Below are 21,057 nucleotides of genomic sequence, written 5' to 3' on the forward strand. Positions count from 1 at the left end.
CAACATTCTTGCAGATGGCTGATTCTCTAACATCAAAAGTGACTTGTGGTTTCTCAAGTCACTCCTGACATGAAGGAAAAAAAAAAACCAATGTGGTTCCCCATGTTATTGAACAACCTTCATGTGGGCGGGGGATGATGGTAATTGTAGCCTATCAGCACTTGTGGCTTTGAGGTTGGGGAAAGGTTGAAGGACATTTTAAAGTCAGGCATCACATCCACAAGCCTTGTACCTAAATTCAAACCCCAGGATAATGACTAAACATAACAAATTGCAGTCTTCCAGATATTCCTGCATCACAACTCCCATCAGCTATAGTCAAGATGTCTAATGACGAGGAATACAGGAGTTGAAGTACAGCATCTGGAGGGGTACATACAATGGCACAGCAGGCTAGATCTGACCCATGCGCCTTGAGTTTGCTACATGTTCACTACAGCAATTTGGAGGAAATTAAATCAGGGGAGAAATTAAATATACCTTCAATTCAATGACAGTCATTAAGTTTTCTTGTCCTTTTTGTTTTTGCTTATTTATTTTGTTGATATGTTTTATGACCTAGTAATACCAAACTATGCAGAGAACAATATAAGGACAAATTGATTCAACGCGGAGAGAAGGAAAGTGTACCTTCAGAAAATCATGCAGATGCTTAAGAACGCCGATCCTGACTTCATCCAGGTCCTTTAAGAAGCCATTAAAGACTGGAACCAGATCCCCAGCTGTAAGCTGGTCTCCAAGAATGACAGCAAGTTCATGTATTGAGAATGCTAGTGTTCTTCGAACTTTCCACTTGTTAGTAAATGAGACAAAAGAGTTAGGATTAGTTTGGTGCATGAATATTACAAGCAAAACAAAGACAAATTTATTCAGAATGTTGTTTTAAGACAAATATTTTAACCATTCAAACAAACAGGACTAAAACGTGGGAGAGGCAGTGGGGGAAAACTACTCTTCTTCTTATGTCTGTTTGTCTGAAGACACTTCTTGTGCTCCTGCCAATGCCACAGAAATTCTAGCACCAAAGACAACCAGAAGCCTCTCTGCTCCAAAGTTGATGCTTGAAGCATAATCCTGCTCTTCCCCACTGCACAACAGAACAGAGGAACAGCCTTTCAATCCTATTTTGTATTTTTTGGAAATTTAGAAGTACTACACTTAACTCATAATACTGGCAAAAAGCCAGCCTTTTACAAATACTGCTAGAAAGTCCTTGCAATAAAGTATTGGCACAGAGCAAAATGTTTTTCTAATCCTTGCTTTTAATTCCGTTACTAGCTAAGTGGATTTACTGTTCGCATACTGCAGAGAATTCCAACAGGAAAGAGTGCTGGCTGCCTTATAAAATTACATCATCGCAAGCTATTCCATTAGGCAGCTACAGTGTAGACTAAAGGAGATCTCCAATACATGCTTTACTACCTAGGAGAAGAGATATAACACACGTCCAAAAATTAATAGAATAAGAAGTGGTTGGTTTCCCATTCCTGACTGGCACTTCAATTTTGGAAAAATACCAAAAATGCAACCAGTCACAAGAAATTGCCCAATTTTAAAACTTCTCACATCTCATCCATTTAGGCACCTCACACTTGTTGCTTGACAAACAGAGAAACACAAGTGAACACACTCTGCTTCTTTTCAGAGTTACAGCATTACCTGCATATCGGAGGCTAGTGTCTCATAGGTATCTTTTAGACAGTGCCAGTTCTGTCTACCTAAGGTCAGAGCAACACCTGGAAGGCTATAGGCACAGTGCTTTGCAATTTCTGTATCAACAGTCTGGGCTCGAGATGGATCTGTCATGGATAAATACTGGTCCAGCAAGGCCTGAGGTACAACGTCCTAAAACAGAAAGCAGAATCTTAAAATATATTCTGATAGAATTACTTCATTATACAAAATAAATAAAAATGCTAAGAATGCACGGCAGGTTTTAGCTCTTTAATGACAAACATGGACCCAGGAAAGTTATGGATGAAGACCCAAATGACTTGCAAAAGACAGCCAAGAGAAAGGACTCACACAGATTGACTTGGGCAGGGCCAAGAAGCAACAACTTTTCCAAGTTTTTCTATGTGAAAAACTTGTCTTTGTTGGCCTTCCCAATGGCAAAAAGAATAGGACTAGCAGATCTGTCTCCTGTTGTATCTGCCCACTGATACCTGCTTCAGGAGAGCTGTCAATTACCTCCCACTATCCCCACAATGGGGAAATTCTCAGCAGTTTCCCTTAAAAAGTGGGTCAAGAATAGGACTAGTTCCACAATGGCAAACATACATGCTGCAATCTTTATGTATTGCCTCTGATTGCTGATAAGTAAGTCAAAAGAGAAACAGAAATGTCCATCATGGGAAGGCCATTTCATGCTTTCTCTCAAAGAACATGTACGTTCTTTGCTGGACTCCCAACTCAAAGGCTCACAAAAAAGATAATAGGAGTTATCTCCTATTGTGATGTATTTAAAATTTCAAAGATTTTTTTATTGTGTCAGAAGCAACTTGAAAACATATAATATAAATAATTTTTAAAAAGTATTTGTATACTGCTCTACCTCCCCAAAGGGACTCAGGGCGGTTTCCAACATAGGTAAAAATTAAATTACCAATACATAAACATACAACATAACAAAAATGAACGTATTACTATTACTATTAAAACAATCATACACATTTAAAATTAGAAGACAGTTCCAATATTCCACTAGATGAAATTCAACTACCAATGGTCAGAATTTTAGGGTGAGCCTAGACAACATACTGCAAGTTGCTTCTGGTGTGAGAGAATTGCCCATCTACAGAGATGTTGCCCAGGGGACATCCGGATGTGTTAGCTGGGAGGCTTCTCTCATGACCCCGTAAGCTACAGCTGACAGACAGGAACTCACCCCGTCTCACGGATTCAAACCAACAACCTTCAGGTCAGCAACCCAACCTTCAGGTCAGCAGTTCAGCTGGCACAAGGGTTTATTGCGCCACCGCATGCATTTTAAGAGAAAGTTGCACTAGATATTTAAGGGGAAAAGTGATTAAAATACTATACACACAATTTTAAACTGCTTAAAATCCTATGTTTATAGCTTACATTATTAAAAGGACAGCAGCAAATTACAAGGTGCAATTTCTTTGTGAACAGGAAATACCTGAATTTTAGATTTTTTCTCCTCTTCAGGGCTGAAGCTACTGTTAGTACTTAAATCAGAATCATGATGAATGTAACGAAGAGCAGATTCTACAATGTCCTGTTGCGGGAAGCAAGACACATCTTATAATGCTGGCAAAATTTAACAAATTTACACTACCCTAGTTACTCAACAGCAAACTACTACTGAATACAACAATAAAATTGTTCATTTTCCAGCATTAAAAATTTTGATTAAAAATTTCTCGAGTGATAAATTTTTAACAGTAAAGTACTTACCTCAACAGCATCATTGATTAAAGGCACTGCACTATTCTGAATTAATTGACAGTTCAGCTGGTCTTTGATGTTCAATTCACTCTGGCAATCCACTGACTGGCCCATGCCTGTGGCAACTTCCTCCTGAGGATCCAGACTTGAGGCCCGGAGGGCAGCAGAGAGCACCTCCACTTGTGCTATTTGCAAAAGGAAGGACACAAATGTCAGAAGATTATTCTGCCCGTGGCCATTATACATACTTTGCAGTTGTCTAGTGCCACTGTCCAGAGATGTTCTGAACACAAATAGCATTTCTCCATCAGCTCTAATCAACTAAGTTTCATAAAGTAAACTAATCTTCATATTCCATCAGTGCAGAAGTTCGGAACCTCAACAGACAAAAATAAAATCCTCAATCAGAATGGATACAAAGCTAGAACATCACTGTGTGACTAGATTTGGCACTATCTTTGAGCTTAAGCTACTTCACAGGTTAAGGTGAGGATGAAGTTAGGAGAACCGTGTGTCTCCCTGGAGGAAAGGTAAAATATAAATATACTCAGTAAAAGCAATACTTTCTGAAAAGTACTGCAGTTCTGATGGCTTGCGATTCAACCAGCTCAGTGTTAAGAACTGTAACTGGGTAAGTTTTAAGTGTTAATACAAAATGAGTTTATATGATTTTTATTGCTTTGAGTATTTTATTCTGTTATTTAAAATATTATTTTGTTTACTATGTGCAGTGAATTACAGAAAACAAAGGATTAAAATTTAAACACAAGCTAAGAACAGCACAAGGCACAGTTCTGTTAGGGATTTGGTGCATATATGAAAATGCTGCCAAACAGATGTGGTTTCCAGAAAAGACAACAGCATAACAATCCCACTTCAGGGACACAAGTGTCTGGAGTCTCTTAGCATCTCAGACAAACCCCACTGAGGTTTAGTCTTTCTGTCTCTCAAGGATCACCCTCCCTGGGTCCATCTCTTCATATATTCTCTGGTTTCTTGTCTTGCTAGATCTCTCCATTCCCTCGCTATTTATTTATTTATTTCTCACATTTATATCCTGCCCTTCTCACCCGAAGGGACTCAGGGCAGCTTACAACAGTGGCAACAATTAGATGCCCATTTTACTATTTCTCTGCATCTAAGTTTTACTGGTCACAAAGAACTGAAAATATTACCATGTCTTCCCCCCACCCCAAGGTACATCATCTCATGAAGCTACTCTATTTCTATAACTATAAAAAGGTTGTTTTTTCCCCAAAATTTTGAGATGTTCTGTTTCTCAGCTCTATCTTTTATTTTAATTGCTGCAATTTTGTAATATTTATTTATATGTAATAAATAAAAATGAGTTCATAGTGAAACACAAAGCACTCCCAATTCCTAAAAGTAGGTCTGTATACCTTTTTAAAAATTGAATGAAGATGGATTAGAAAGTTTAGAAAATGTAAAGCAAAAAACAAGGTTAAAAAGCATTTCACCTCCAACTGATCTTTAATTCTTATGATTAAGGATTTCACTTGACTTTTTAAAGATGTCAGTGTTTTGTAAGCAAAACTTCAAAACCGAGGAAAACGTATAGAGTAATTAACTCACTGCTATTTGAGAACAAGCCAAGTTCATGATAATATTATGCAAATTTTGTTTGTTTATACTTCCAAGGTATAGAGCTTTGCCTCATTGTGCAGTTTGACTTAATTCTTGTTACTGAACAAATTGCCCACCACAATCTAAGGCATCAGTGGATGTCAATAGACAAAGCTGACTGTATGATTCCCCCTCCTGCCATTACAGCGAGCTGTATGAGCACTTGTTAAACCCAACAGAAGTGAAAGCAGCAATTCATGCTGGGCAAAATAAGAGAGACTTTCTGGCTATTTGCCAACTGAGACAGGGGTCACTGTGCTTGGTTATGCTCAGCACTAGGTTTTTTGGGATTTCAAAAAGGCTGAGAAGGTACAGAATCTTCTTTTGAAAAACACGACAACAAAGTGTTGAATATAACACTGGAGGAACAGAGACATGAACTAATTGCCGAGTGCACTAGGCTTGCTAGGCACAGCGGAAAAAGTCTTGCAGACGTACAAGCTGCATGTGTGACAGAGTCACAGAAAGAACAATAACAGCAATTATACAGTATAGTCTGTAATGAGTTTCCCATACATTTCTTCAGCAATCTTTACAGCACGCTGCTAAAAGGCAGTTGGTTTTGTCATTCCTGAATTATAGACTTGGGGGGGAGGGGCTGAAAGAGTGTCTGATGAATTCATGGAAGAATTTGAACAGGATTTTGCACTTCTCTCATTTTGCTATCAAATGAGTCATGTGTCTAAATGCTCTGCAACAACAGAATCCAGCTTCCAATATGCCCCCCTTCTGCTTTAAAGGGACATAAATCCCCCTGTCCTTCATTTCAGTTCTGAAAATGAAAACTGGACCTTGACATCCTCCAGGGAGCTTGAGGGACAGCATCCCTACAATTTCTGCCCGCCCCATGCATAACATGGATTTTTGGTGGGAAAACCAGGAGTAATAGGACACAAAGACACAAGGCTGTCCTTTCTCCATTCCTCAACTAAAAGATATCCAAGGGGACTCTTTCCATGCTGCCCTTAAAAGATTAGGCAAATGTATTCCTACCAATTTATTTTTATACTAGTTTCCTTGCAGTATTATATCACTAACTATTATTGGACTTCATTCCTGTCGCTAACTCTGAACTGCCTATTGATTGTTCTTGTGTTGGCACCAGTATTAACATCAAAATGCAATGTTTTGGCTCAGATCAGTACCAAACAAGCTCATTCTTTTGGAGCCTTTTTAGGGGTAATGGTGGTTTTCATCAAAACAGAACTCTCCAGGAGGACATATAACTGAGCTGGATTTGCTTGCTAGAGACCTAATCACTGCTGGGGAACATGCCACTCCTGTGATGTGATATACCATGGCACACTGGCTGTGGCAACTACTTTAGTCCTGTTTTTGATAAGAGTTAAGGTTTTTAAATGTTTAATATGTTTTAATTTAAATCTAATTAAATTTTTTTTTTTGGAATTGTATGTGTTTTAAGGCATTGAATAATTGCCTTTATGTGAGCTGCCTTGAATCCCCTTCAGGATAGAGAAAGGCAGGATATAAATAGAGTAAATAAATAAATAGAGTTACTGTGTTATTTTATTATTTTTGTTTTGCACATTATAACTACTGATTTGTTACTAAAATACGATGTCCTTAGATACATGACATATTTTTTTTATCACCAGCAACTTCTCTTTCCTGCTTTCCTAAAGTGCTTGCACTTCTGCTTGTTGCCTTCCTACTTCACACTGCTCTGTGTTTATAGCTTTGAGGCATATAGTTAAACAAAGAAATACCATCCACAACACAGTTGCCTATGGAACATTTCAAACACCTTATCACATGTTTCAGACGACTCCTAATAAAATTTAAAGAAAGTATCCTGCTTTATCTAAATAAATTTTGAGCTCTTAGAATGCATTTCACCACCAGAGAAAAACAATTTTTACATAACAAGGAGGCAAGAAGCTCCCCAATGAAGCTTCTGTATATCTCTCTCAGCCTCAGAGAAAAGCAAAAGCTAACCCCCCTCTAAACAAATCTGTCCAAATAAAATCTGCAATAGGGTCGCCTTCAGGTCATCATAAATCGGAAATTACTCAAAGGAACGCAACAGCAACATCATTCAGACCTAAACAAACTACCCTGCGGTAATAGAAAATACATTAATATGAGCTGCACAGGTCCACTATTTGGTAATGCTAACAACTGATCGAATACTCTTATTTTCTAGGTCATGCCCTCCTTCAAAAGGAACTATTTGTATTGAAATGAAATAATTTCAAAATGCAAGGGAGTTTAATTGGCTATACTTGAAATGAATTGATGGATTAACATTTGTAAACTAGCACAACTAGCAAAGAGAGTAATCCAGGATTAAAGAGACATATTTGGAACTGTTGACAACATGGTATGAACTTGATAACTGAACTTAAACAGGACTTGGGGCATCGGCGTGGTCTGATTCTTATTAAGTTCATAAAGAAATGCACCAAAACCAATACAACTTTATCAATTATGTTATGACATCAATAATAAAGTTTTTTGATTGATGCTAAAGTACATGATATAAACAACCAAACAAGATTCACAACCCTCTTTTAAAAACTGCCAAGAGAAAGAGGTTTGTAACCCATTCTTGAGGGCGCTATGTCCAGAAGCAGATACAGATGTATGCAATAACCAAATTATTGGCTTCTTTAAAACAAAAGTTTTGGGAAGCATAGATATAAATGGCATGTTTCAAAATATCAACAGATATCAAAAACCAACATGCTCATCTTTGGAATTACTAAATGAAATATCCAGCTTTCAGCCTTTGAAGACCTCTTATGAATCAGATTATAGGGGAACTGTGGAGTTGTTCCACCTGAAGCTTTTCCGCCATAATCTAATGTTGTGTTTGACCATAGTTTGATACCAAATTTTATATAACAGGCCACTCAATGTTTAAAATAAGGAATAAAATGGCCATGTAAAACTGGTCCCATTAGTCTGATTTAATACAGAGAGAAGGGACAAAATGTAGTACAGATGGTAAGATAGACAGAAATAAAACAATTAAATAACAAATGCAGTTGACTGTTATCATTTGGACTTATAACAGAACAATACATATACATAAATAAATGCTTTTGTTGAAGGATATGTATCAACTTTCGGGTAATAAAAAAGTATCTGTCTTCAACCAATTCAATACCTCATTTTCTAGCACTCAAAATTACAGCTGTTTCCGAATTTATTTAATTATGGCACTTCAAGATAGAGATTTATTAAAAGGAAGGATGGAAAAAGAAAGGAAGAGCTCTTCATAATGGGTCACAGCTCTTTTTATCTGATCACCACTTCAAACTATACCTACAACAACAAAAATTTTGTTACCTTTAACATCTGGATCATCCATATGAGGCTCCAAATTTTCAATCATTTCTTCTAGCTCTTTTCTTGTAGCCATGGTAATGTTTGAAGAAGTGGATGCAACAACCTTTTGTTTTATTTTCTGAGTTGCTGAATCAAGTATTTTTGCAGCTTCCTGAAGCTCTAAATCAACATCTATCTTAGGAAGTGGAGTCCTCCAAAAATGGAATGAATTATATAGCTCCTGCTCCGAAAGGGCATTTTCAATGGAACTTAGTGCAGGTGTTGGTAGCTCTGCTATGCTGTGGCAATCAAAACACTGTTCATTTACACGTGCAATTTCTTTACATGACTCTGGAGACAAAGTGCAATGTAAGAATGCCTCAGCAGGGAAATCAGCCAATGATGAATTACTCTCTTCCTTGTCATTTTTAAGAATCTCTGCAGAATCAGTCACATCCTCCTCATCCTCATCCTCATCTAAAAGCAGCTCCGTCTGGCTTTGTACATCATGTGTTGGAATTTCTTCTGTGTCCACCATTCTTTCATTGCTGGATCAAAAGAGGAAATGGAAATAAGATATCTCCCAAATCAATTATACATATGCCTGGCTATATCAAAGTGGTCATCCCACACCACAGATACAATGGAGAAAGGATGAGCCTCAGCCACTTCCTTATTGATGGAAATATCAATGTTATTAGAATACTTCCACAACAAATAACAATTCAATACAAACACAGTCCACATACCAATTAGATAAAAGCCTTTACTGGAGTTGGCTTTTTTATTACCAGCCCTCCAAACTTTAGGATATTGGGGCCAATACCCATTGTCAGTCATAATAATGCTTTGGAAGTACTTCAATTAAGCAGAGGCAAGATAATTCTCTATCCCTCTGTAATCCCATGTGCCCCTTAAAAACCCATTCTGGAGGGTTGGAAAACAGCCTTGTGAGGCCAAACAGCCTGATGTTAGGCAAGTTTGGCCAAACCCCAAAGTACCAAAATCCAGCAACAATAGTAACATTAGAATTTGGCACTTTGGTTTCAAGCCAGTATTTCCTATGTAAAGAATGTCAAAACATGCAAAACAACATTAACAAGATCCTTTTAACCCATCCATACCTATTCTCCTCAGAAAGATTCTGGTCCTCAGTGTTTTTACATTCCTCTTCTTTAAAAAACTGACCACTGTTGGACGGGTTAGCAAATGTCGATATAAAAGGCCCCAAGGACTGAAAGGCAGCTTGGCGGACCTAGAAGAACATGTTCCAAAAAGCTCCTTTAAATACAGCATCTTATAGAGGAAAAGTGCACATTTCAAAGAAATGCTACAGTGAGTCATGTTCTTGGGAACAGGATCGATACATGAAATGTGGCAAAACACTACATTAGCTAGTTCATCAGTAAGAACAGCAGCTGCCTCCAATATTATGCCAGGAGGAGATGGGTGCATGTACACTAGCATGGGTGCATGTACATAACCACACTAGCATCACAAGAAAACAAAAAAGTACAATAAGAACAAACTATTTCACTGTTTTTTATTTAAAGACCTATGAATTCTTGAGAAGGCATGCATCCTTTTTGCCTTCTTCAGAGTAATGATTTTATTGAAAAGCATTCAATTTCATTAACATCTCCACTTATAATTCACAAGAGTATGCATACTCATAAAAGTAAAGCAGCAAACAGCCCTTTGATGAAGCAGCTATATGACAGGTCAGTATGAAATTCAAAAGATATACTAAATTATGAAAATGCAGGCTTTCAAAACAAAGAAAGTAATGAACAGGAAAAGTCCAGGCCAAACTGCAAAGAATATATGCTGGCCAAGGAAAAAAAATGCATGTCTTATAATGTATGCCTTTTGCACTTATTGGCTGAGATTCTGTATTGTCAACATAACAGCAATGCCATAGTTATGCTCGATGATGCCATCTCCCAAAAATTACCTTTGCAACCTGGTAGCAACTGAACCAGTTCCTGAGGTGCTGCAAAATGATGTTTGCAGTGCTCTGCTGCTGGTCATGGGATGATTCAACAAGCCCTGCAAATGGGAGAGCCCTATAGCATCCAAATCTGCAACACCCTAGACGGTAAGGGCAGGTTTGGGGGATCACGTTCAGCTGTTCATGTCTACATATGTCAGTCTTGAGAACTTTACAAGATTACGTATATGCCCATTTTACCATTTCACAACTGCTGAGTAAGACACCAGCCATTAAATTCTGCCCAACCATTTATTCCACTGTCAAACCACTACAATGACCTCTGTAGTACACCAGTTTTGCTGATCTTATATAATGTTTACTTATATAATCCAAGATTGCGTTTTTTTGTATAAGTTTTACTTTTAGTTCTAAGAAAGTAAGCCTAGTGATCCTTAGGCTCTTGATTCATGATGATTTCATGAAAAAAATATTAGTCCTAATAACTAAATAAAAATACACTATCTCCACAGGTCAGATTGCTTCAAAACACTAGACAGTGCAATTCTTGTTAGGAAGCCATAGTTGTTCTCAATAGTTGGTACATAATTTGAAATATAATCTAGCACTAGAAAAACTCAACAACAGAGGCAGAATTCTTTGTGTTCAAGCGGCCTGCCCTTGATTTATTGTTTTTTTGTTGTTTTTTTTGATTTCTTGATGTTCTGTTTATTATTATTTATTGTATTTTAAATGGTGTTATGATATGTTGTTCTTATATTTTATTATGTTGTATTGCTCTGGGCATGGCCCCATGTTAGCCGCCCCGAGTCCCCATTGGGGAGATGGTGGCGGGGTATAAATAAAGTTTTATTATTATTATTATTATAATTCTATAGTCTCACAATTCATTAGGAGTTATTTTGTTGTTCTCATATGCTTTCCAATTGTTTCCGACTTATAGCAGTTCTAAAAACCCATCACAAGATTTTCTTGGCAAGATTTGGTCAGATAGGGCTTCACATTGCATTCCTCTAAGATTGAGAGAATGTGGACTTTCCCAAGGTCATCCAGTGAACTTCTGTGTCCAAGTGGTTATTCAAACCCTGGTCTCCAGAGTCATGGTCCAGTACTCAAATTACTGCATAATGGTGGCTTGGGAAATATTTAAGCCCACACAATTACAGCAATATATATTATTTGATTGGTTTCTAATTAGCCATTGCATGGTAGTACAAGTCCTTAATTTGTCACAAAATGTTTAGAGGGAAAAAGATAGTGTTTGTCAGTTTCAACACTCTCCAAACTATAGGTGCCACTGCCTTGAGATTTTGTAGAGAGCTTTTCCTTCATGATAACATTATTAACAAATAGTCAATGTTAAACATTCTCTAAGTAATCAGGATATTCATGCTTCAAAAATAAAAAATGGAAACTTAACTACTGTCATCTTACCCATCGTGAAGGGTCACTGATAAGATTAATAAAAAGTGTTGATAATTTTGTCCGACGAACTTCCTGCGACGTGGCACATGAAACAGCCATAAAACATTCAGCACATGCTTTTCGTACTCCCCACACATTATCAACACAAAGTTGAAAAAACCTAGGTAGCTGAAAAACATTAAAAACTGCCATCAGGAGGAATCTAATTTGTTCATTTTGTTAATCCCAAACTAACTACTAATAGATTTGTGGAGGGGTGTGTGAAGTCTACCAAACCACATATACCTGGAATCTCACTTGGAAAAATATATATATTCAGGGGTAGCCATGCTACATATACAGCAAAATAAAAACAAGATGCTGGGCATGTTTTGGGTTTTTTTGGGATCTGGGTGGTTTTGGTTAGTTCATTCTTTGTTTAGTATTGTATGGTATTGAATGTTTGCTGTTGTTTGTTGTAACATGCCCCGAGTCCCCATAGGGAGATAGGGCGGGATATAAATAAAGTTTTTTATTATTATAAAATCCCATACTTTTATTTGCCAACCAAAATACACAAAATACAAGCTTTCAAACCTCCACTTTTTTCATCAGGCAAAAAATATTGAAAATCATTAAAAAAAAGAAAAATACAAAAATACAGTGACAATATCAGAGGCCTACATTTTGTATCAGATGTTGTCTCCATTATGGTTCAGTTGATCATGTGGTATAAACAGCTAATGGAGTTTACACTTTATTGTTCTTAGTCTTGGTCCCCAATATGACCAAGATCCCGCCAGGCCAACTGAATTACTATAGACACAACATCTGATATAAAATGTAGGCCTGTGAGTTCAACACCATCATGATTTTTTCTTTTTTCTATAAGGTGTTACAGAGACCATTTCCTTCACTGAGCCAAACAATAATACAATTTAAACTCTGTATTTGTCACTATCAGTGTAATCTTCAGCAAACAGAAACTACTCCAGATATACCTGTTTGCATTTGATTTACCATTTATTACCACAGACCTATGCTATGCAGCACATCTTGTATTTTAAGTTTTCAAACTGAAAGTACAATGTGTGTCCAGAGTCACAGTCAGATCACAAGAATGACAAAGTCAAGAGTAAACTCATAAAATTGCCCACTCAGAAATCATAAAGAAATGAATGGAATGAAATCCTAGCTAAGTCAGTCTAGAACTGTATATGCATATAAATGTCCTGCACATATCGGGTGGTTAGGAGAAGAGAATATAGTATCAATATTTATCCACATAATGTATATAGCTATAAAAGCAGCATGCAACAGCATAAGACAATAAATGGCATCCCACAGAGTTTCTAATTTGCCACAAAAACGTTGAATGCCTCAAAGGAATAAAGTTACAAAACAGCTGTAGTTATTCCAGTTATGATACACAATATCTATGACATTATTCCTTTTCTGCTTTAATTATTTTTGTAGTATTCAATTCTATTTATAGTAAATTTCTTTGAATCCAATTTTAGAAAAAGAGTGGAATGCAAATTGTACAAATAAATAAAATGATCTACTGTAAAAAGCTACAAAACCATGGTTGGCGAGCCCTACTCTGTCTATCAACTGAATCTTTACATTTCATGGAATTAAACGCTATTATAAAAAAGCAACACAGTTCAATGAATATACGTGCATTAGCCAATATTGGAGACAATAATTCTAGAACAATGCTGGAATTTTGACTTACTAGCATTTCTTCAGTGGCTTGCTGTCCAACTACACTACAGATATCACCAAAATTGGCTGCACACACCTTAAAAACAATGCAAATATATTATCAAAACTTCAAAATATATAAAAGAGATCAATAAAATTATTAGAGAAAGTATCCTAATACATTTAATCATGTGTTATGTTCCTATCTAGAAAATGACACCACTTATAAAATGACTATAAACCAAGATAGACAGACAGATATCACATATTTTTTTTAAAAATTAAAAATGGAAAACTACATTTTTATATTGTAAGAAATATTATTTACCTTAAATCAGTTGCAGGAATAAAACAGAATAGCACACCACTGATTTCAGTAGGTTGATATATTTTTTGTGGAAATTTAGTTATGGGCTTGGAGATTAGTGTCACTTCCATAAATTAGCAGGCTGAATATGGTAACCACACAATTGTTTAAAGAAAGTGAATGAATCCCATTTTTCACACTCAGTAGTGAATTATCATATCTGATGTCAAAAATGAAAGCACTCTCCTGTCCAAACCTCCAGATTAGAAAGAATAATGCATGTATTCATTAGGTTGTTGTGCATTTCAGTCTTGTCTCAATTCAGGCTATGTACCTGAACAGCCTTAGTTCCAACATACAGTGAATGAAAGATAAGGGGACTGCTACCCTGTTCATCTTCCTAAATGTCTGCCAATTTGGTATTCCCAATCATGGTATTTACAGGATTTTTTTTTCAGGACAGAATCAATGTGAACTAAAAGTGGCACCATTTTTAGCATTGTTGGCTCTTCATTAATACTGTTGTTTCTAATTCAATTCATTCCTGCTACATCAAAATACTTGTGAATGGAGTCAATGAAATCCATCTTTCTGACAGTCAGCTTTAGCAATAACTTGACCAAGACCAACCAGATAGTTTCATGGTTGTGCGTAAGTTTTGAAACCATGTTTACAAAGTCCAATTCTCTGGACAAAGCACTGACATCTCAAAGCAAATGATAGTTTAAGAATACATGAATAATATTCCCCAACATAAACAGAGTTTGCCACTTATTCCAGTAAAGCGACCTGACCTTATTCCACAAAAGTGCTCATAAGACAGTTTAGAACTTAAAGTCAGAAAATATAGTTGACACTCTAGGGTGCACAATATGTATACTGGTAGCAAGTGACAGCTGTTCATTCACAAAATACACAAGATGGAATTAGTATCCAATGTGTCTACCAGCTATAAGTATTCAGAGTAAAACATCAGAATAGGGGCAGAAATCATACCTTACGAACATGAAACATCCTGCAATCACAGCACATCTCACAAAATCTAGGAAGAATCAGCCTCTCTGTGATGTCCTTTCCTACCATGGATGCCATTTTACACATTATCTAATGAGAAAGACAAAATAATTAGCTATATATTCAGTAGGTCTACAAAATATTACACGTCTAATCAAAAGTAATGCTACAAAAATAAATTGTGAAATTATATATTGGATTTTGAAAAAATTGGCTTGTTGTGGAAACAAGGATTGGTGATACAATTGCACCAAGAACCACTTCCACTGGTATACAAAAAAACGACTATGAGAAAACATTTCTACTACAGAACATATGCATTTTTACAATATATACACTGAAATAAACTGTTATGAAATAATAATAATAATATAATTTTATGTTGCAAAAACAACATATTGTTCAATGTTAAGTATTTTCATAAACTGGAATCAAGAAATGAAAGAATATAAAAGGATCTACATTTCCTATTGTAGCAAGGATGCTTTAGTTCAACAAAAGTTGAGCAATCTGCGAACAGATTTGAAGCATGCCCGTATTTTAATTCATTTCCTTCCTTCAAACAAAATAGTTGAAGAACAAACATTTTGCTAACCTTTCAAACACTCGTATTCCTAAAATTATGATGTACCTTAGAATGAAAAGTCCTCATCTCTGTAACAAAGATCTTCAACAGTAGAGCTTTCAGCTGTTTTGTGACAGGGAACTACCCTTTATTTACCTACCGTAGGTAGAAAAACCCTGATCCCTGGCTTTGACAACAATCATTTACCTGCTTCTAGCAGCAATCAATAAATAGTAATCTTAGTAGGGCTCCTGGGAATGAGATCTATATATGGGAGACTGTGTGCCCATATACACCCATTGAAATGGGGGTGAAAGAGGAGTATGAAAAGAGCCCTTGTCCAACTAACACTGCATGGAGCCATCATGGCCACAAAGGGTGTGCATACTTACTCTCTACGGGAGCGCTACACTAAATGGTTGCCACAGACTGGTCCCAGTTCATGAGCCATTAGCTGGCAAAGCTCAGTGAATTTTCAGGGGAAAAGGAATCAATGGCTGGCAATGAGTACAAATAGGCTGCTGGCCCCAAGTACACAGGGAGAATACACCTACTAGTCCCTCACCTCAGAAAGCTTAATAAGCACTGCTCTAAACATACATCAATGCCTGGACCACATAGCTTCATTCTCCTACTTACTGCCACAGCTTCTGTCTTCACATCATCATTGCTGTCTGGAGCAGTCAATTCTACAAGAACTGGACATACTTTGGTCTCCACATCATATCGCTCAATAAGTTCTTGTTCTAAAAGAACAAGTAATGCTGCCTGGCTCGTTTTTCTCACCTATGATTTTTTTAAAAAACAAAAGGGACAGTGAAAGAAACTTGTTTTCACCTGTGCAATAAATTTTTGAAGCAAATATTTTCTAAAACAACAAGAGATAACTTTATGGATCATACATAAAGTTGGAACAATACAAACATTTATCTAGGATAAACCCCGCTGAACCCAATGGGTCATACTTTAGAACAGAAATACACAGGAGTGTAGCATATAGTACAATGACATTACTTTTTACATCTATGAATTATGCAAAGTATTTCTAAACACTGAGCTGATGCCAATTTTTCTAAAGATCTGATAATATTTATATTACTGCTGTTGTGTAACAGTAGTTTACTGCTTATGGTACAAATAAATATTGAAGTATCTGTATAGAAAACATAAACCCTTACATGCTCAGAATCAACCTAATGAGATCCAATGGGCCCCTTTACAGTCCTAGCTAGAAATAAATGTAACAATTTAGTTTAACATTTTTTAAAAAAATGGTATCATGTCCAAAATCATAACTGAACAAAAAACTACTGCAGCCACTGGATCCTGCAATATTAACTTAAATTGTGTTATCAGAATATCATAAACAGAAAAAAACAAGTGGGAAAAACAAAAACAAAGTAAAGGGATTTGGTAAAATACTGGGTTCATACAAAAATTAATAAAGAAGTCCAGTGTACTCAGTATCATTGTGTAGTCTTGCAAATCTGCAAAATTAAAGAGCTAGCACCAATATCAAGGTAAAGCCAACATGAAACAGAATTAACTTCCTGGGCAATTTTTCTGACTCAAAAGGTTACACCTATTCATGAGTTAGGGGTTTTATGCCAGCCTTGTTGCTGCTTCAAAGCACAATGTATATTCATACTGTCTAACCAACTTGTGTAAAACATTTGGCATGGTGTTCTTTCGGAATAAAATGTGAAAAGTACAATCTCTAAATTATCTTCCATTTTTCAGTAATTTCAAGGAGTCTCACCTGATTATTCTGGTCGGCAAGGTATCTCACCACAATGGGTAATAAATATTTTGAAAACGCATAAGGAATTGAAGGCCTATTTTCTTGACAAAACATAGCAATATGAGGCACCTGTTCCATTAACTCTGCTCGTACTGTTGGTTCTATCAATAAAAATATCAAAATGCATCTGTAAGTGGCATATTTATATGACCCAAAATAAAATTTCTAGTAAAACACATATTACGGGCTACAATTCAAATGAACAATTCTTTTAAAGAGAATGTGTTAAGCCCAGAAACTTTGGCTTGGTTGTCAGCTGTTTTATTTGGCTGGGATTTGAAAATCCCATGAAATAAGTTCTTCACACAAGCCAAATAAATAGCAGAGATCTTCTGTCTTTTCTGTTGGCTTTGCAAGAGGAAAAACCATGTGCCCATAATGAAAGTAGAGAAAAAGTGCAGATGCTTCAGGAGAAAGCAGGAGGACTTTTATTTCACCTTGTAAAATGCTTTGGACTAGTATAAATCTTTCTTACCATCTTCCAAGGCTTATAGAAATTCAAGGGAAGACGGGACACATGCTACTTGGTTAATCCTCTGAAGTTCCATTCAAAGCCCTTTTTTAAAATGGCTTTTCTGCATGTGCCAGTGGAGTCTAAGAGGACAGCATTTCATGTTAGATAACGCTTCTGTAGAAGCAGCTAAATCTGTTTATGCAAAGCACAAAAGGGTGCCAGATCCACCTTCTCCCACACATTCTCTAAATTTGAGAGAGGTGGTAACATTTGTAACCTACGGATAGGATCTGCGGACACTTCTCGAAATGCTGTAATTGTCAGACAGAGAACATTAGGATCCTTCTTCATCAAAAGCCTTTCTCCTCTTGTTGCCAACAGCTCAGTGATGTTCTATTTTCTCTAACTGTAACAATCCCTCTGTTAGTACGCACCATTTTCACTTTTCAAATAATCTAAGCCTAGCCCAACTCATTAGCATTTATAACATTGCAAGAGGGATAAGATATATTAATTGTGGCATTTATATGTCAATGTCTCTCTCACACAGCCCCTTCTGACCAAAAGACATTCATAGGAACTGTATTTCAAATGGCTCAGATTGCTTTTATCACATACCTGAATCATCTGCTAGCCTACTGACTCTTTCCAATACAGCAATACAATCTCTTTCATCATCACTCACTTCTTTCAAAGTGTCCAACAAACTTCGAGCCACCATTTGCCTGGAATATGAAAAAGTGCATTGCTGTTTTATTGAATTTACACTGAATCAGTGTATTACTGCTGCATCATATATCACTCTGGTTATTCCCCTTGGATTTTATCCTTTAGACTGCTTCACCATTTTATATCCCTGTTCCCTTATTCCTATGTCTCTCTCTCCCGAGTTTTTAATTAAGTGTTCATGTGGCCTGCCCTGGTTTTCATTGTTTTCTCTGATTTGTGTTGTAATATATATGATGATTTTGCACTGTTATATTGTGTTATGATTTGCTGTTTTATTTTGTTATATTGTATGGTGTCTGGGCATGGCCCCATGTAAGCCGCCCCGAGTCCCCATTGGGGAGATGGTGGCGGGGTATAAATAAAGTTTTATTATTATTATTATTATTATTATTATTATTATTATTATTATTATTATTATTACTGTCTTCAAGAACTCTCTCATCAACCCTCTGTGGTTAGATTAAGAGTGTGTGAGCTTCCTCAGATCTTTGTGACAATGTGACCCTGCTTCGTGTGGTCCAAGATTTTGTCCACTAATTTACATAAAGTTTACTTACCCAAAAGACAGAAACTTATCTCCATTCTGAGCAAAATACATTCATAGTGTCAAAAAGCCATTCCAGTATCAGATGGCAGACTGCTCTTTGTAAAAATATGTTGCAAGCCTATTTTGAGCATATGTTAAAAATGTGATACTGAAAGCAGCCACTAATTTTTACTCATATGTACCCGCAATATGTACCTTTAATATGTATATTTAGAAGGAAAAATATATCCAATATTTCTGTTTTGCAAAAATGATTCAAAACCTTTAACACATATTTTCTTATAAATTAAAATGCAAAGTAGCCAATGACATGGCGTAATATTCGCCAAATGGAAAAAGTGAACTAGTGTATAAATGTTAATTAACAAAATCCCTGTCTAAACAGGAATTTTTTTCCGCACACAACATTTAAAAAATATATAGCACCCTATAAATTATACATTCTATTCTTTAGGATAAAATACCATACCTATTAAAAATATTCTCACTTGCAGCGTACTTGTCCAATCTTCCCAGAGGTGTCAACATTTCATCTTGTGAGACAAAGTCCAGGGCTGAAGGTATAATAATCGCATCAGACTCTGAGCTGTAGTCATCCACACCAACTATCAGAAACATCAGAAATAGTCCTTATGATCACAATTCTATACTTTAAGACAAAAGGATGCTTAACGCAATTACAAAAGATAGCCAATGCAATAGTCTGCTTTCTCAATGCCTCTTTAAAGATTGTGCAATACTAACTATCAACATTAACTGGATTTAATCATTTTTCTTACATACTGCATTGTATTTGTATATATTGTTCTTCCCAAGCATCTAAAAATTTGCAAAGATATAAGATGCACACAATTTTCCTTATGCATATATTAATTTGCTACTGCTCCATCAGTTAATCAATGAAACCACTCAAGTAAAACATTAAACATCTCAACCAATACAAATACAGTACTATTAAATGCCTGAAAAAATTGGTTCCTTCAAATGCAGAGTCAGGTAGCTTCTTTGACATATGTAGTAAGCATGGATTTCCACAACAACCTCAAACCTGTGGGGACAATGTTTTCATCCCTATTGAACAAAAACACTCCTGAAAGTCCGAGGAAGTACTGAACACTTTGCCAAATTCTGGGGAATTCAGAATGGCATCACTCATATTTTCTAAGGTTCTGAAAATTCAAACCGCCCATTCCAATCACTTCCTGTTCTGAAATATGGCTTATATAAATAAAAAAGTTCCTAGAAGTCTAAAAAGATGAGAGTGCCTTCATACTCAAAGGATTGTTATTGGCTACTTGGGGGCAAAATAAAATCCAATCCCCTAATCTTGTGGATGGAAACATGAAGAGACAATGGGGTCTTTACAGAGTTGCACATGAAGGCAAGGCAGTTCCCCAGCATCCATCAGATGCCCACCTTGCCTTATTGCAGGAATGGGAAAACTTGGGCCCTCCAGGTGTTTTGGACTACAACTCCCAGAAATCCCAGTCAGCCTACTGGCTGTTAGAAATTGTAGGAGTTGAAGTCCAAAACACCTGGAGGGCCCAGGTTTGCCCATGCCTGCCTTATTGGCACCTGTAGTATTACAATTAATTGGCTGCAAATGTGAGAAAAACGGGGCCTTAACTTTAAATGTGCTAAAGTATATAGAAATGCTACTTTGCCTCTGTAGGGAATCATGATCAACTGCAACCTCAAATTAAAACTTTAAAATTTCTGGACAAGTGGCAATTTCTGTTTTTGTTTGTTTGTTTGTTGCCTTAATTGATCTGCTGGCAGCTTAATCCTTCCCTATCAATATTTCACCTTAAGAAAGTCCAAGTGGCTACATTGCAAATATACTAAGATGACCTGTTTTCAGTTCACATTCCTTCTGGTATCCTTCAGTAGTATCGTTATGACAAGTAACACATAAAGAGACAGAGTTAGGGCCTAAAATTATAATTGTTCCCAAAACTGGTCATAGTTTGGAATTAGAATGAAAAGGACAGAACCAAAGTCCTCACAGAAAACCTACAATTCAAGGGGTCTGAAAGAAGGGGAGGAGGAATCCCCTTATATGTATGCACAGAAATTCCAGTTGTCAGAGGTAGTACCAAAAATGGAGTAAGAGTCTGGGTGAAAGAATCTAAGGAGGGCATAATATGATCCTGTCAACAGGAGAAGAAAATAATTCTGGTAGTTAAGTTTTAGATGAAAGCTAGACAAAATCTGTGCCAAAGCATAACATAA

At 36.5% G+C, this 21,057-nt stretch overlaps 1 protein-coding gene across 5 annotated transcripts in view; it reads right to left on the reverse strand.

The window, feature by feature from the left end:
• The window catches only part of ppp4r1 (protein phosphatase 4 regulatory subunit 1), a 42,702-nt gene that overhangs the window by 9,163 nt on the left and 12,482 nt on the right, over positions 1-21,057 (reverse strand). For all 5 annotated transcript variants that reach the window (XM_008118182.2, XM_062980520.1, XM_008118183.3 and 2 more), the window contains 13 exons: positions 19,295-19,430; positions 18,168-18,274; positions 17,054-17,196; positions 15,934-16,080; positions 14,712-14,819; positions 13,440-13,505; positions 11,732-11,890; positions 9,471-9,601; positions 8,368-8,894; positions 3,421-3,596; positions 3,143-3,241; positions 1,660-1,845; positions 631-792 (listed from right to left, as the gene is read on the reverse strand). In XM_008118182.2, coding sequence (XP_008116389.1) covers positions 631-792; positions 1,660-1,845; positions 3,143-3,241; positions 3,421-3,596; positions 8,368-8,894; positions 9,471-9,601; positions 11,732-11,890; positions 13,440-13,505; positions 14,712-14,819; positions 15,934-16,080; positions 17,054-17,196; positions 18,168-18,274; positions 19,295-19,430 — 2,147 coding nt within the window. The remainder of the gene's footprint in view (positions 1-630; positions 793-1,659; positions 1,846-3,142; positions 3,242-3,420; positions 3,597-8,367; positions 8,895-9,470; positions 9,602-11,731; positions 11,891-13,439; positions 13,506-14,711; positions 14,820-15,933; positions 16,081-17,053; positions 17,197-18,167; positions 18,275-19,294; positions 19,431-21,057) is intronic.

Source organism: Anolis carolinensis, chromosome 4 (assembly GCF_035594765.1).
Source record: "Anolis carolinensis isolate JA03-04 chromosome 4, rAnoCar3.1.pri, whole genome shotgun sequence".
Taxonomy (NCBI): Eukaryota; Metazoa; Chordata; class Lepidosauria; order Squamata; family Dactyloidae; genus Anolis; species Anolis carolinensis.